Here is a 17,831-nt window from a genome sequence, read left to right on the forward strand (position 1 = left end):
ATTTCTATGTTCAGTTTCTAGTTTTGTATTTCTATGTTGGTGTTGTTTGGGTTGATCTCCAATTGGAGGCAGCTGATCCTCGTTACCTCTAATTGGAGGTCATATTTATGTTTTCTGTTTGGTGTATGTTCACCTGACGGAACTGTTGTTGGTCGTTTTTGTTGTTTTTGTTACGTGTTTCATTAAAAGTAAATATGAGCACTTCACACGCCGCACCTTGGTCTCCTTTAGACGACCCGCGTGACAGAATCACCCACCAAAAAAGGACCAAGCAGCGTGCCCAGGAGGAGCAGGGATCCTGGGCCAGGGAAAGGAGATAATGGAGGACGTCCTGGACATGGGAGGAGGTAATGGCAGGGGACAAGACCCTGCCATGGAAGCAGATGGAGACAGCGAGGGAGGAACGGCGACATTACGAGGAGCTAGCCCAACGAAGGAAGCACGAGAGGCATCCCCCCCCAAAAAAATGTTGGGGGGGGGGCACACGGGAAGTTTGGCAGAGTCAGGATGGAGACCTGAGCCAACTCCCCGTGCTTACCGTGGGGAGCGAGTAACGGGGAAAGCACCGTGTTATGCGGTGATGCGCACTGTGTCGTCAGGGCGCACTCACAGGCCAGTGCGATCTGTGCCCGCGCCCTGCATTAGTTGAGCTAGGTTGAGCATCCAGCCAGAACGGGTTGTGCCAGCTCTACGCTTGAGATCTCCAGTGCACCTCCACGGCCCAGTATATCCTGTTCCTGCTCCCCGCACACGCCCTGAGGTGCGTGTTAGTAGTCTGGCGCCTCCTATGCCAGCCCCACGCATCAGGCCTCCAGTGCGCCTGCCCAGTCCGGGGTGTCCTGTTCCTGCTCCCCGCACTCGCCCTGAGGTGCGTGTTACTAGTCTGGCACCTCCTATGCCAGCCCCAAGCATCAGGCCTCCAGTGCGCATCCCCAGTCCGGAGCCTCCAGCGACACTCCTCAGTCTGGAGCCTCCAGCGACACTCCTCAGTCCGGAGCCTCCAGCGGCGGTCTGCAGCCCGGAGCCTTCATCGGCGGTCTGCAGCCCGGTTTCATAATTTGTTACATGGTTGCGTCATATTTCGCGTCATACTTTCCATTAAAGCTTGCATCATGCATGCTTCAAAATATGTACAAACGGAGAATGCATTCGAGAAGTGCCCTCCGTGCTCCGTTTCGTATACTTTCATTTGGACTCATACGTCGACTCTTCTGTGCTCCAATTTGCGTGCTTGAAGCAGGGTAGTATACATTTTGAGAAACACCCTTTCTTTATCCACCAGAGTAGCTGTTGTTAGTTTTCCCTTACCAATGATACATAGCCTCGTCCAGATATGGGCAACTTTGATGGGACTGGCCTCCAAAAATCTGAACTCATCATGAGGGCCTGCCATTACCCCCCACCAGTACCCAAGTTATTTTGTTGTAATTCTACACATTTTTCAATGGGGTGTAGAGAAAATGCTGTGAGTTTAAAGCAAGTTTGCTGAAATTCGAAAAACATTTTGCCATAGGATGGAGAGAAATGTTTACAGTTGTTACTGTAATATCTGAGTGAAAATGACTAACAAAATCAATGGGGGAGCCCCCAGGCTGTAATTTGACCATGATTACTACAAGTTTAGATAGCTGGCTGCTACACTCATTTACCAAGCTGAAAAATGTTCGCTGACATTTTCTAATTGAGTGACTATCAGTGACTGAAATAACGAGAAAAACTGCTAATGTTCAACCAAATTTGAAATTGTACCTTGTGTATTCTGTTCAGCCCCTTTGTTTCTACTTCTAACTCGCAGCCGTAAACAACAGACGGGGGGATCCCTGGCCTAGTCATTACTGTTCTACCGAGCTCAACAGATGAGGTGGGGAGGCCACACCAGATGACCAACCGACAGTGAAGCCTACAGGCTAGATCATCTTTGCGCAGGTCTGTGCTGTCCATGTGACTCTGGAGCGCCGTGTGTTTGTGTGCGTGTGTGTTATCCGCTTACATTGGCTCTCAACGCAAAGCCCCTGTGATCTTGCTTGCGCTGCTGCTTGCTCATTCCCGATGTGCCAACTGGAGAGAGAAGAGAAGCGACGTTAGTTGTTTGAACGTTAAGGGGAAAACGTTAGGAGAGCCATGTCGAACCCAGGACAAAAAGTGGTGCTAATCACCGGTTGCTCCTCCGGGATCGGGCTGAGGATGGCGGTGATGCTCGCTAAGGACGAGAAACAGCGCTATCACGGTAAGAGAGTAACCTCCAGGGCCTTCAGGAAGTATTCACACACCCTTTGACTTGTTCCACATTTTGTGTTACGGCCCGCATTTAAAATGTATACAATTTAGACGTTTGGTCACTGGCCTACACACAATATCCCATAGTGTCAAAGTGGAATTATGTATTTTTATATTGTTACAAATTAATACAAAAAATGAAAAGCTGAAGTGTCTTGGGTCAATAAGTATTCACCCCCTTTGTTATGACAAGCCTAAATAAGTTCAGGAGTAAAAATGTGCTTAACAAGTCACATAATAAGTTGCATGGACTCACTGTGTGCAATAATAATGTGTTTTAATAAATTCCTCATTACCTGTAAGGTCCCGCAGTCAAGCAGTGAATTTCAAACACAGACTCAACCACAAATGAATTCACCTTTCAGCAGGACAATAACCAACATCCAAGGCCAAATCTACACTGGATTTGTTTACCAAGAAGACAGCGAATGATCCTGAGTGGCTGAATTACAGTTTCGACTTAAACCTATGGCAAAACCTGAAAATGGTTGCCTAGCAATGATCATAAACCAATTTGACAGCCCTTGAAGAATTTAGAAAAGAATAATGTGCAAATGTTGCACAATCCAGGATTGGAAAGCTCTTAGAGACTTACCCAGAAAGACTCACAGCTGTAATCGCTGCCAAAGATGCTTCTACAAAGTATTGATCAAGGGTGAGAATAATTATGTAAATTAGATGTTTCTGTATTTCATTTTCAATAAATATGCAAACTTTTTCTCAAAACATGTTTTCACTTTGTGATTATGGCGTATTGTGTGTAGATGGGTGAGCGAGAAAAAAAAATATTGAATTAATTTTGAATTCAGACTGTAACACAACAAAATGTGGAATAAGTCAAGGGGTATGAATACTTTCTGAAGGCACTGTATGTGGGAGACAAAGTCTGTGTGTGTGTGTGTGTGTGTGTGTGTGTGTGTGTGTGTGTGTGTGTGTGTGTGTGTGTGTGTGTGTGTGTGTGTGTGTGTGTGTGTGTGTGTGTGTGTGTGTGTGTGTGTGTCTGGTGTACAGCAGCCTAATGGTGACGATGCTGTTAGTAGGTTAAGTCCAAATAGTCAGATATATTGGAGTATATAAACCTGTAGTCTATGATTTATCTCCATAAAAAACATGATTTATGGTCAAAAGTAGTGCACTATGTAGGGAATAGGGTACACTATGTAGGGAATAGGGTGCACTATGTAGGGAATAAGGTACACTATGTAGGGAATAGAGTGCACTATGTAGTGAATAGGGTGCACTATGTAGGGAATAGGGTGCACTATGTAGGTAATAGCGTGCCATGTGACACTTACACAGCAGGTTTCAACACTTACACAGCAGGTTTCAACACTTACACAGCAGGTTTCAGCACTTACACAGCAGTTTTCAACACTTACACAGCAGGTTTCAACACTTACACAACAGGTTTCAACACTTACACAGCAGGTTTCAACACTTACACAGCAGGTTTCAGCACTTACACAGCAGGTTTCTGCACTTACACAGCAGGTTTCTGCACTTACACAGCAGGTTTCTGCACTTACACAGCAGGTTTCAGCACTTACACAGCATGTTTCAACACTTACACAACAGGTTTCAACACTTACACAGCAGGTTTCAACACTTACACAACAGGTTTCAGCACTTACACAGCATGTTTCAACACTTACACAACAGGTTTCAACACTTACACAGCAGGTTTCAACACTTACACAACAGGTTTCAACACTTACACAGCAGGTTTCAACACTTACACAGCAGGTTTCAACACTTACACAGCAGGTTTCTGCACTTACACAGCAGGGTTACATGATTGTCCCTTGTATGTACAGTACCAGTCAACAGTTTGGACATATCTACTCATTCCAGGGTTTTTCTTTATTTTTACAATGTTCTACATTGTAGAATAATAGTGAAGACATCAAAACTATGAAATAACACATATGGAATCATGTAGTAACCAAAAAAGTGTTAAACAAATAAAAATATATTTTATTTTTGAGATTCTTCAAATTAGCCACCCTTTGCCTTGATGACAGCTTTGCACACTCTTAACCTTCTGTAAGTGTCTGTGTGTGGAAACTTGTATTCTGCTTTACTTCAACCCCTGCTAAAGACTCACATGCACAACACACATCAACTACATAGCAGGTTATATCACTGATACACAACATACATCACTTACATAGCAGGTTATATCACTGGTACAGATTGGAGAGAACACTTACATAGCAGGTTATATCACTGGTACACAACATACATCACCTACATAGCAGGTTATATCACTGGTACAGATTGGAGAGAACACCTACATAGCAGGTTATAACACATAGCATGGTTACATGATTGTCTGTCTGCAGTCTGGGCTATGTAAGGCTCTGTGTACGTAAGAGTGTGTATGTAAGTTACACATCATGGTTATTATGGCTCATCCCTGCTTAACCTGAGACCAATCAGTAAGAGTAGTAGCATTACCACTGCTCCCAGTGTCATAATGCCTGGTGGACAATACCTAAACCTCCAGGAGGGGCTCTGCCTTGGCCGCTTACTGCCCCACTTAGAGGCCTCATCCTGGGCCGTGGGCGAGCCAGAGGGTGGGGTGGGATGGGTATTCTTGGTGCTGTCGGGTGAGTGCTAACGCTAAGCTAGCCCCATAATAAGATCAGCCCACAGTGCCAGGGCTAAATCAGACAGCAGACACATGAGGTATAGGTAGTTTAGGGCCGTCTGGCTGCTATCTATAGAACAGTATAAGACAGTGTTTTTTAATCCTGGTTCTGAGGGTTGAAACATTTTTTTGTTTTAATCCTTAACATTATTCAGTTGATTCCGCTAATCAACACATCGTTAAACTTTTCATTAGTGGAATCAGGTGTGCGTTACTCAGAACCATGTGGTATAAGGTAGGGACATATAGATGTATATAGTAGTATAGGATAGTATAGGATACTGTCACGGCTGTCGTAGGAAGGAGAAGCGGACCAAAGTGCAGCGTGTGTGTCATTCCACATTTTATTTACACTGTGAAACTATGCGATACATACACATAAACTAAAGAACAAAACAACAAACTGTGACGCAGAGTTGAAAAATACACTACTCAAAAAACAATCTCCCACAAACCCAGGTGGAAAAATCCCTACTTAAGTATGATCTCCAATTAGAGACAACAAGGACCAGCTGCCTCTAATTGGAGATCATCCCAAACAAAACCCCAACATAGAAATTCAAAACTAGAACCTGACAACATAGAAATAGAAAACAGAAGAAAAAAAACTGTCACGCCCTGACCTACTCTACCATAGAAAATAACATCTTTCTATGGTCAGGACGTGAGAGATACTCAGAACCATGTGGTGGATATATTAACCTGTATATGGTTTATTGTTATTTATATAGTAGTATAGGATACTCAGAACCATATGGTAGATATTAACCTGTATAGGGCTAATTGTTATGTATAGAGTAGTATAGGATAATATAGGATACTCAGAACCATGTGGTATACACAGTTAGATGTAGACCAGCGGTACGCAACCTGTGGTCCGTGGACTGGCGCCGGCCCCTGGGATGATACTGAGCGGTCCATCAGATAGTTAGCTGACAGTGATTTAGTTATACGGGGTGGCAGGTACTGCCAGTTCGAATCCCTGGGTCTAACGGGACCCGGGAGTTGCTGGAATCAAATCCTAGATGCCGTTGCCTGTCGTTGTGCCCTTGAGCAAGGCTCTTAACCCCCCCCCCCCCCCACAACTGCTCCACGGGCACCCAGTGTGGCAGCCCCCTGCTCCAACCTCTCCAACCTGTATACAGGTGTCCTATCTTAATTTGATCACTCTGTTCGCTGAGAATTTTCCTGCACAGCAGAAAATTCTTAATTTGATATTTTTGGGGGGCTTCTAAAGTAAAATCTCTGAATGTATCAACCCCTACAAAAATGTCTATTAATCATAATCCACATAATAATTCAAATTTCCTGTTGCTGCAGGATTATTTGCTGTGAGAAACTAGTCAAATTAAAATGTAACATATTTTTGTGTCTTTCAGAGGGGTTGGGATAAAGTGGAAGTCACATTTCGGTTTGACCTTGTATACAGATGATGAATAAAGTGATCTCAATCTTTTGAAGTAGCTAAACAGTCCATCCTCTTTCCTTCTCTCTAAACTTTAGGCTACCTGCCTATTGTTAGATGTGTGTGTGTGTGTGTGTGTGTGTGTGTGTGTGTGTGTGTGTGTGTGTGTGTGTGTGTGTGTGTGTGTGTGTGTGTGTGTGTGTGTGTGTGTGTGTGTGTGTGTTTCTACCCTGAATAAACTGTCATATGAACAGCATAATGTGCTACAAGAAGAGACCGAGAGAAGGAGAGAGGCAGAGGGGGAGGGAGAAGGTCTCCATTAAGAAGGAGAGAGGGAGAGGGAGAAGAAAGGAGGAGGGAGGGAGAAGGAAGGAGAGGGGGAGGGAGCTGGAAGGAGAGGGGGAGGGAGAAGGAAGGAGAAGGGGGAAGAAGGAAGGAGAGGGGGAGGGAGAAGGAAGGAGAGGGGGAGGGAGAAGGAAGGAGAGGGGGAGGGAGAAGGAAGGAGAGGGGGAGGGAGAAGGAAGGAGAAGGGGGAAGAAGGAAGGAGAGGGGGAGGGAGAAGGAAGGAGAGGGGGAGGGAGAAGGAAGGAGAGGGGGAGGGAGAAGGAAGGAGAAGGGGGAAGAAGGAAGGAGAGGGGGAGGGAGCTGGAAGGAGAGGGGGAGGGAGCTGGAAGGAGAGGGGGAGGGAGCTGGAAGGAGAGGGGGAGGGAGCTGGAAGGAGAGGGGGAGGGAGCTGGAAGGAGAGGGGGAGGGAGCTGGAAGGAGAGGGGGAGGGAGCTGGAAGGAGAGGGGGAGGGAGCTGGAAGGAGAGGAGAGAGGTGAGAAATAGCTACAAAGATCAACGATAGCCAGCTAGAAAGTAAATTCAGTCCTTTGGGGGATATGATTATTATTATTATTATTATTATCATAATGTCTTATAGAATGTGGTTTCCCCCTCCCCCTTTCCTCACCTCTCAACATACACATTTCACACACACACACAAACACACACACACACACACACACACGCACACGATAGAAAATCCCTCCCACCCACACTCACACACACAAATAATATAAACATTCCATACTCAAACATGCACTTACATGCAGGGTTTGTAACTTCTGTCTAACACCAATGTATTACACACACTTACGTGCTCAAACACACACACACACACGCACACACGCACAGTGTAATTTCTGTTTACTCATTATCAGGTTTAATCCAGTGAACTCTGTTTGACCCTATTCTCTCTCTCTCTGTCCCTCTCTCTCTCTCTCTCTCTCTCTCCCACTCTCTCTCTCTCTCTCTCTCTCTCTCTCTCTCTCTCTCTCTCTCTCTCTCACTCACTCTCTCTCACACTGTCTCTCATCTCTCGCTCTCTGTGTACATATCTCTCCATCCCTCTCTTTCATCTCTCTCTCTCTGTACATCTCTCTCCCTCTCTCCCACTGTTTCTTTCTACAAACCTTCCTTTCTCGCTTTGTCACTCCCTCTCTCTTCCCCTTCTCTCTCTCTCTCCCTCCAAATCTCTCTCTCTCCCACCCCCCTCTCGCCCCTCTCTTCTCTCTCTCTACAGTCATTGCCACCATGCGAGACCTGAAGCGTAAAGACAAGCTGGTGGAGGCAGCAGGTGATGCGTATGGGAAGAGCCTCTCTCTAGCTGTGTTGGACGTGTGTACGGACGAGTCAGTCAAACAGTGTATCAACGGAATCAAGGACAGACATGTAGACGTACTCAGTAAGGAACAACCTTTGTGATTTTTGAATATCTATGGACTTCTCTGAAGGGGTACCCTATTCTCTATGTACTCAGGAAGGAACACCTTTGTTTTTATAACACAAGGCAACATTTCTGTCAAAACATAACAGACCATAAGGAACACTTTTATGATTTGAAAATCAAAAAAAATCTATAAACCAGAGCCCATTATCTTAAAAAATAATACAAATAAAATGTATCTTTATTTAGCTAGGCAAGTCAGTTAAGAACAAATTCTTATTTAAAATGACGGCCTACACCCGCCAAACCCAGACGACGCTGGGCAAACTGGGCACCGCCCTATGGGACTCCCAATCATGGCCTGGAATCAAACCAGGGTCTGTAGTGACGCCTCTAGCACTGAGATGCAGTGGCTTCCAGGGTCTGTAGTGACACCTCTAGCACTGAGATGCAGTGCCTTAGACCACTGTGATACAGCCTGGAATAGAACCAGGGTCTGTAGTGACACCTCTAGCACTGAGATGCAGTGCCTTAGACCGCTGAGGTAGAGCCTGAAATAGAACCAGGGTCTGTAGTGACGCCTCTAGCACTGAGATGCAGTGCCTTAGACCGCTGCGCCACTCAGGAGTCCAAAGGGGGTACGTCCCAAATGGGTGCCATTTCCCTGTAGAGTGCACTTAGTTTGACCAGGGCGCATAGGCCCATAGGGCTCTGGTGAAAAGTAGTACACTATGTAGGTATTAGGGTACATCTATTCAAGGTCTAAAAGACTATGTGTTGTTGTACGTTCTCAACTATACATCTCTTACACACATCTATCTTAACCTCCCTCAACCCTGACTTTAACCATTAGGGAAAAACCATGCAAAACTGACCTCAGTTCAGATCATAGTTAATTGAGAGACTGGAGAGGCCACAGTAAAACTGACCTCAGTTCAGGGGTCATATGTATCATGTGTCTCAGACTAGGAGTGCTGATCTAGGATCAGGTCCCACTCCTGTCAATGTAGTCTTATTCATTGTGTTCTAGAAGGCAACATTTATCCTAGATCATTGCTTCTAAGATGCTTGATGTACAGTGAGGGAAAAAAGTATTTGATCCCCTGCTGATTTTGTACATTTGCCCACTGACAAAGAAATTATCAGTCTATAATTTTAATGGTAGGTTTATTTGAACAGTGAGAGACAGAATAACAACAAAGAAATCCAGAAAACGCATGTCAAACATTTTATAAAATGATTAGCATTTTAATGAGGGAAATAAGTATTTGACCCCCTCTGCAAAATATGACTTAGTACTTGGTGGCAAAACCCTTGTTGGCAATCACAGAGGTCAGACATTTCTTGTAGTTGGCCACCAGGTTTGCACACATCTCAGGAGGGATTTTGTCCCACTCCTCTTTGCAGATCTTCTCCAAGTCATTTAGGTTTCGAGGCTGACGTTTGGCAACTCGAACCTTCAGCTCCCTCCACAGATTTTCTATGGGATTAAGGTCTGGAGACTGGCTAGGCCACACAGGATATTCTTGGGGTCATAGGCAGCATTCCTCCTCCTCCAAACACGGCGAGTTGAGTTGATGCCAAAGAACTCCATTTTGGTCTCATCTGACCACAACACTTTCACCCAGTTGTCCTCTGAATCATTCAGATGTTCATTGGCAAACTTCAGACGGGCATGTATATGTGCTTTCTTGAGCAGGGGGACCTTGCGGGCGCTGCAGGATTTCAGTCCTTCACGGCGTAGTGTGTTACCAATTGTTTTCTTGGTGACTATGGTCCCAGCTGCCTTGAGATCATTGACAAGATCCTCTCGTGTAGTTCTGGGCCGATTCCTCACCGTTCTCATGATCATTGCAACTCCACGAGGTGAGATCTTGCATGGAGCCCCAGGCCGAGGGAGATTGACAGTTCTTTTGTGTTTCTTCCATTTGCGAATAATCGCACCAACTGTTGTCACCTTCTCACCAAGCTGCTTGTCAATGGTCTTGTAGCCCATTCCAGCCTTGTGTAGGTCTACAATCTTGTCCCTGACATCCTTGGAGAGCTCTTTGGTCTTGGCCATGGTGGAGAGTTTGGAATGTGATTGATTGCTTCTGTGGACAGGTGTCTTTTATACCGCCTTATCTCAGCTCACTGGTCACCATAGCAACACCCACTCGTAGCATGCATTCCAGCAGGTATATCTCACTGGTCACCCCCAAAGCCAATTCCTCCTTTGGCCGCCTTTCCTTCCAGTTCTCTGCTGCCAATGACTGGAACGAACTGCAAAAATATCTGAAGCTGGAGACTCATATCTCCCTCACTAGCTTTAAGCACCAGCTGTCAGAGCAGCTCACAGATCACTGCACCTGTACATAGCCCATCTGTAAACAGCCCATATATCTACCTACCTCATCCATATACTGTATTTTTTTATTTATCTTGCTCCTTTGCACCCCAGTATCTCTACTTGCACATTCATCTTCTGCACATCTACCATTCCAGTGTTTAGTCCCGTGTGGCTCAGTTGGTAGAGCAAGGTGTTTACAATGCCAGGGTTGTGGGTTCGATTCCCATGGGGGACCAGTACGGAGAAGAAATGTATGCATTCACTACTGTAAGTCGCTCTGGATAAGAGCATCTGCTAAATGACTAAAATGTAATTGCTATATTGTAATTACTTCGCCACCATGGCCTATTTATTGCCTTAATTTACCTCATTTGCACTCACTGTATATAGACTTTTTGTTTTCTTTTGTTCTACTGTATTATTGACTATGTTTTGTTTATTCCATGTGTAACTTTGTGTTGTTGTATGTGTCGAATTGCTACGCTTTATCTTGGCCAGGTTGCAGTTGCAAATGAGAACTTGTTCTCAACTAGCCTACCTGGTTAAATAAAGGTGAAATAAAAAATACAGGTAACAAGCTGAGATTAGGAGCACTCCCTTTAAGAGTGTGCTCCTAATCTCAGCTCGTTACCTGTATAAAAAACACCTGGGAGCCAGAAATCTTTTTGATTGAGAGGGGGTCAAATACTTATTTCCCTCATTAAAATGCTAATCAATTTATAACATTTTTGACATGCGTTTTTCTGGATTTTTTTGTTGTTATTCTGTCTCTCACTGTTCAAATAAACCTACCATTCAAATTATAGACTGATCATTTCTTTGTCAGTGGGCAAATGTACATAATCAGCAGGGGATCAAATACTTTTTTCCCTCACTGTATACCAGGGGTACTCAGCTACTCAGTGGTGTAAAGTACTTAAGTAAAAATACTTTAAAGTACTACTGAAGTCGTTTTTTGGGGTATCTCTACTTTACTTTACTATTCATATTTTTGACAACTTTTACTTCACTACATTCCTAAAGAAAATAATGTACTTTTTGCTCCATACGTTTTCCCTGACACCCAAAAGTACTCGTTACATTTTGAATGCTTAGCAGGACAGGAAAATGGTCTAATTCACCCAGTTATCAAGAGAACATGCCTGGTCATCCCTACTGCTTCGGATCTGGCTGACTCACTAAACACACGTTTCATTTGAGTGTTGGAGTGTGCCCCTGGCTATCTGTAAAGAAAAAATAAATGGTGCCATCTGGTTTGCTTAATATAAGGAATTTTAAATGATTTATACTTTTACGTTTGATACGGAAGTATATTTTAGCAATTACATTTACTTTTGATACTGAAGTATATTTAAAACCAAATACTTTTAGACTTTTACTCAAGTAGTATTTTACTGGGTGACTTTCACTTTTACTTGAGTCATTTTCTATTAAGGTATCTTTACTTTTACTCAAGTATGACAATTGGGCACTTTTTCAACCACTGCAACTACTATTTGAGAAGGTCCGGCCACACGCATTTCCTAGGTTGCAAAGGTCCTAGGTGGCAAAGGTCCTAGATGGCAAAGGTCCTAGGTGGCAAAGGTCCTAGGTGGCAAAGGTCCTAGATGGCAAAGGTCCTAGGTGGCAAAGGTCCTAGATGGCAAAGGTCCTAGGTGGCAAAGGGATATTGTCATTTATCAGCCTTGTGCATTCTACTATTACAACTCTCAACAGCAGTAAGTTGAAAGCCCGACTGTGTTCCTAAAAAGTAGGGACCCACGGTCCGTATTTACCCTTTTCTGGATCCGGATCTGAACCGCGGTCCGCCAGTTGAGAATGGCTGATATATACTATACAGGCCCTGGTCATAGACTGGGCTAAAGCCTGGTTATAACTCAGTGTAGTGAGAGACTGGGCTAAAGCCTTAGGTTATACTGCCACCCTGTGGTGACTACTGGAACACAACTGAAGATACTCGAGTGCTCTGATCACCTATGTGAACAGGGTGTCACTCTTTCCTTCTTGTTTCCCTATTCCTCCCTCTCTCTCCTACCCCCTCGCTTTCTCCCTCCCCCTCTCTACATCTTTTCTCTCTCTCCTCCCCCCTCCTTCTCCCTCTCACCTCTCTCTACCCACCCTTCTCCTTTACACTCGTTCCCATGTCTCTTGCCCCCTCTTTCTCCCTCCCTCATCTCTCTCTCCCCCTCCTTCTCTCTTTCCCTCCCTGCCACCTCTCTCTCCCCCTCCTCTCCCTCCTCCTCCCTCCCACCTCTCCTCTCCCTCCTCCTCCCTCCCACCTCTCCTCTCTTTCCTCCCACCTCTCTCTCCCCCTCCTCTCCCTCCTCCTCCCTCCCTTCAACCTATCCTCTCCTCCTCCTCCTTCCCACCTCTCTCTCCCCCTCCTTCTCCCGTCACTCCTTCCCACCTCTGCTCTCCCTCCTCCTCCCTCCCACCTCTCCTCTCTTCCTCCTTCCTCCCACCTCTCTCTCACCCTCCTTCTCCCATCATCCTCCCTCCCACCTCTCTCTCCCCCTCCTTCTACCATCCTCCTCCCTCCCACCTCTTCCGTCCACTCCCTCCCTCCCTCCCACCTCTCCTCTCCCCCTCCACCCTCCCTCCCTCCCTCCCACCTCTCCTGTCCCTCCTCCTCCCTCCCTTCCACCTCTCCTCTCCTCCTCCCTCCCACCTCTCCCTCCCGCTCCTTCTCCCGTCCGCTCCCTCCCATCTCTCCTCTCCCTCCTGCCTCCCTCCCACCTCTCCTCTCCTCCTCCTCCCTCCCACCTCTCTCTGCCCTTCCTTCTCCCATCCTCCTCCCTCCCACCTCTCCTCTCCCTCCTCCTCCTCTCTCTCTCTAGTTAATAATGCAGGTATAGGTCTGGTGGGACCGGTGGAAAGCATCAGTATAGCTGAGATGAAGAGTGTGTTTGAGACCAACTTCTTCGGTGTGATCCGGATGATCAAGGAGGTGATGCCAGATATGAAGAAGAGGAGGGGAGGACACATCATAGTGGTCAGCAGTGTCATGGGACTACAGGGTACGGAACTATGATTGGTTGATTGATTGATTGATTGCTTGGTTGATTGGCTGATGTGAAAAAGAGGAGGGGACACACATGATAGTGGTCCAAGCGACATGTGGCAAATTTGAGGTGATATGTTCGCTTTTTCATAAAAGCATGAAACTCGGTACACTTGTACAGTTTGAGGCCCTGAACATTTTCGGATATGGAGGCATTGCAAAAACGCCTCCTGGCGGCCGTGGCGGCCATTTTTATATTCTGCCATAGCCGGACAGTGTATTTTCCTGTCCTATCTGCTGAACCAAAGATGAATACACAGAAAGGCGATGTCTACATCTATGTTTTGATGGTGAAGGATGACAATGGTTCCATGTACAACATCATAAACTGTTCAGAATATGATATAATGGTGGACTTTTATGTAATGCTGAAGGCATGTGAAGAAATTCAATGTAAATCGCTGTTTCATAGAATATTATGTCTGTTGTTCATTTGAAAATGGGATGAACTCATTTCTTTATGTTTTTTACATAATGCTTGTCAACAGATGTGGTAGTAGTGGGGATCCTAATGAAATACTGAAGTACTACTCTCTGATCTCAGGTGTCGTGTTTAATGACGTGTATGCTGCCTCTAAGTTTGCCATGGAAGGGTTTTGTGAGTGTCTGGCTGTACAGCTGCTCAAGTTTAACGTCACGTGAGTCTCTCTAACACACCTAGCTATGTTTTCCAAAAAGAATGTCTTTATTTTTATTTTATATGTATATTTTGTCGGGGACGGACCAATTAAAACATATGATTAAAAACATGATCTCTCTTCTGTTCTTCTCCCCCTCTTTCTTTTCTCTCTCCTTCTCCCCCTCTTTCTTTTCTCTCTCCTTCTCCCCCTCTTTCTTTTCTCTCTCCTTCTCCCCCTCTTTCTTTTCTCTCTCCTTCTCCCCCTCTTTCGTTTCTCTCTCCTCTCCCTTCTCCTCCCCCTCCCTCCTCTCCTTCCCTCCTCTCCCTCCTATTCCTCCCCCCTAGTATGTCTATGATAGAGCCAGGCCCAGTCCATACAGAGTTTGAATCTAAGATGATTCAGGACGTCCGTCAGAAAGAATTCCCTGGGGCCGATGCCGATACCGTCAACTACTTTAAAAACGTCTACCTGCCCTCCTCCGTCGACATCTTTGAGACGCTCGGACAGACCCCCGATGACATTGCCAGGGTTAGTCCACCTGTCTGAGTGTGTGTGTGGCCTACTCTGTCTCTACTCTCTCTCTACTCTCTCTCCCTCTGTCTCTCTCTCTCTACTCTCCCCCCCTCGCTCTCTTTTTTCTCTCTCTACTCTCTCTCTACTCTCCCCCCTCTCTCTTTTTTCTCTCTCTACTCTCTCTCTACTCTCTTTCCCTCTGTCTCTCTCTCTCTACTCTCCCCCCCTCGCTCTCTTTTTTCTCTCTCTACTCTCTCTCTACTCTCTCTCCCTCTGTCTCTCTCTCTACTCTCCCCCTCTCTCTTTTTTCTCTCTCTCTACTCTCTCTCTACTCTCTCTCTCTACTCTCTTTCCCTCTGTCTCTCTCTCTACTCTCCCCCCCTCACTCTCTTTTTTCTCTCTCTACTCTCTCTCTACTCTCTCTCCCTCTGTCTCTCTCTCTACTCTCCCCCTCTTTCTCTTTTTTCTCTCTCTCTACTCTCTCTCTACTCTCTCTCTACTCTCTCTCCCTCTGTCTCTCTCTCTACTCTCCCCCTCTCTCTCTTTTTTCTCTCTGTCTACTCTCTCTCTACTCTCTCTCTACTCTCTCTCCATCTGTCTCTCTCTCTCTACTCTCCCCCCTCTCTCTTTTTTCTCTCTCTCTACTCTCTCTCTACTCTCTCTCTACTCTCTTTCCCTCTGTCTCTCTCTCTACTCTCCCCCCTCTCTCTTTTTTCCCTCTCTCTACTCTCTCTCTACTCTCTCTCCCTCCTCTCCCCCTCTCCCCCTCTCTCTCTTTTTTCTCTCTGTCTACTCTCTCTCTACTCTCTCTCTACTCTCTCTCCCTCTGTCTCTCTCTCTCTACTCTACCCCTCTCTCTCTTTTTTTCTCTCTCTCTACTCTCTCTCTACTCTCTCCCTCTGTCTTTCTCTTCCTTTCCTCCCCCAGTAGTGCACTAACTAGTCTCTCTCTCCTTCTCTTCCTCCCCCAGCAGTGCACTAACTAGTCTCTCTCTCCTTCTCTTCCTCCCCAAGCAGTGCACTAACTAGTCTCTCTCTCCTTCTCTTCCTCCCCCAGCAGTACACTAACTAGTCTCTCTCACTCTCCTATAGTGTACTAAGAAGGTGATTGAGCAGGGCAGTTCTGCACGGTTCCGGAACCTTACCAACCCGCTGTACACGCCCATCGTGGCACTGAAGTATGCAGATGAGACGGGCGGCCTGTCGGTGCACGCCTTCTACCATATGTTGTTCAACCTGGGGCCCCTGATGCACGTTAGCATGAAGGCTATGCAGTACCTGACCTGTGGATGTCTACGCTCCAGGACCGTCTCCCCTAACTAGACACGGACACACACACACACACACACACACACACACACACACACACACACACACACACACACACACACACACACACACACACACACACACACACACAGACGGGCATGCAGAGACACACAGACACAGGTACGCAGAGACACACACAGAGACACACGAGCATGCAGACACACAAACACACAAGCACGCAGAGACAAGTGCCAGGCACGCAGAGACACACACTAGTATGCAGTACCTCACCTGTAGATGTCTGCGCTCCAGAAACATCTCACCCAACACACACTCACACGGAGAGTGAAGACACACCTGTAAAGACAAACTCAAAACACCCCCTGCAGTTTTCAAGTGTTCCTCCCTCTGTGAGCTGCCATACTTTTTACTGTTTGTTTTGATAGAAGCAGGAACTACAGAAGTTGAAATGTAACCTCTCTGTCTGTCTAACATAGACTATGTATGTATAGATACTATCTTGTGTGTAATGTATGTCATTTTGAACAGAATGGATCAGCTCTATTTTGACATGAATAGCTCTTTCTACCTTCTTGAGAAGCCTGATTTATATTGGAACAGAAATATGACATTCCATTACTGTTGTCATACTTAATGCTGGGTTGGGGAATCATTCAGGACACCTTAATGCTGGGTTGGGGAATCATTCAGGATACTTTAATGCTGGGTTGGGGAATCATTCAGGATACCTGCTGTCATGGTTCTTAATGCTGGGTTGGGGAATCATTCAGGATACTTTAATGCTGGGTTGGGGAATCATTCAGGATACCTGCTGTCATGGTTCTTAATGCTGGGTTGGGGAATCTTTCAGGATACTTTAATGCTGGGTTGGGGAATCATTCAGGATACCTGCTGTCATGGTTCTTAATGCTGGGTTGGGGAATCATTCAGGATACTTTAATGCTGGGTTGGGGAATCATTCAGGATACCTGCTGTCATGGTTCTTAATGCTGGGTTGGGGAATCATTCAGGATACTTTAATGCTGGGTTGGGGAATCTTTCAGGATACCTGTTTTGGTCCAATAAAGTATAGCATATTGTTATGATTATGCAACTTCAAAGAAAATACACCAGTAATGTTGTGATGAATGCAATATGTGCAGTTGCTCCGTTCAACCACAAGATGGCAGTATCGATACGTAATAAAATATAAAAACAGCTTGAGAAAAGAAGTTGCTTTTTATTTTCTGTAAGTTAAAATGGCGGTGAGGTAGTATGGAAGAACCAGAGCGAAGGCTGGAGAAGCAACAGCTGTGCGATCAATATGGCGGCACCTTTCTGATGATATGGAGCCGGGGGATGAGGGTCAAGGATCTGAATGGGCTGTAGAGGAAAGACATAGAGAGGAGGAGAGATCCTGATACAGAAAGCAGTGGAGCGTCTAGTAAAGGAAACCACGAAGAGGGCCAGGGTAGGAAGCAAGAGTAGTGATGTGCTGGAGTGGAAAGTGGTGATGGTGTTTGATGAGACCACAGGGCCTCACTTAACCAGAGAAGATTCTGAAAATGGAAAAAGCTTAATGGGAGATGAAAAACCATGTCCCTGGCGCTTCTGTTAGGTTGAGGGGAGTCGTCACTGGTGTCCCAATATCTATTTCCACAGATGATATTAAAGATAATGTGAAGGGAGGCAGAGGGATTGAGGCCAGAAGGTTGATCAGTAGGAAAGAGGGTCAAAGAAGTGAAAGCTTATCAGTGATTGAGGTTTGAGAAAGTCTTGCCTGGAAAAATAAAGCTAGGATTCCTTAGTTTCAATGTTAGAGAATTTGTCCCATATTCACTGCAGTGTTTTAAATGCCAAAGAAAGGGACATGTAGCTGCTCAGTGTAAAGGAAAGAAAAGAAGTGCCAAGTGTGGAGAGGAACATCATTATGGTGAATGTGGAAGCAATGTGAAGTTTAAGTGCTGTAATTGTGGGGGAGAACACAGTGCAGCATTTG

The 17,831-nt window shown here is 45.6% G+C and overlaps 1 protein-coding gene across 1 annotated transcript; it reads left to right on the plus strand.

Annotated features, from left to right (window-relative positions):
• The first annotated feature begins 1,961 nt into the window (after positions 1 to 1,961).
• LOC106564171 (retinol dehydrogenase 8) lies at positions 1,962 to 17,045 on the plus strand. Its single transcript, XM_045692085.2, has 6 exons — positions 1,962 to 2,227; positions 7,898 to 8,059; positions 13,208 to 13,387; positions 13,976 to 14,069; positions 14,396 to 14,579; positions 15,656 to 17,045. The coding sequence occupies exons 1-6, from the start codon at positions 2,122 to 2,124 to the stop codon at positions 15,884 to 15,886; spliced, it is 957 nt and encodes a 318-aa protein (XP_045548041.1). The 5' UTR covers positions 1,962 to 2,121; the 3' UTR covers positions 15,887 to 17,045.
• The last annotated feature ends 786 nt before the right edge of the window (positions 17,046 to 17,831 follow it).

The sequence above is a fragment of the Salmo salar genome, chromosome 12 (assembly GCF_965601325.2).
Source record: "Salmo salar chromosome 12, fSalSal1, whole genome shotgun sequence".
Lineage (NCBI taxonomy): Eukaryota > Metazoa > Chordata > Actinopteri > Salmoniformes > Salmonidae > Salmo > Salmo salar.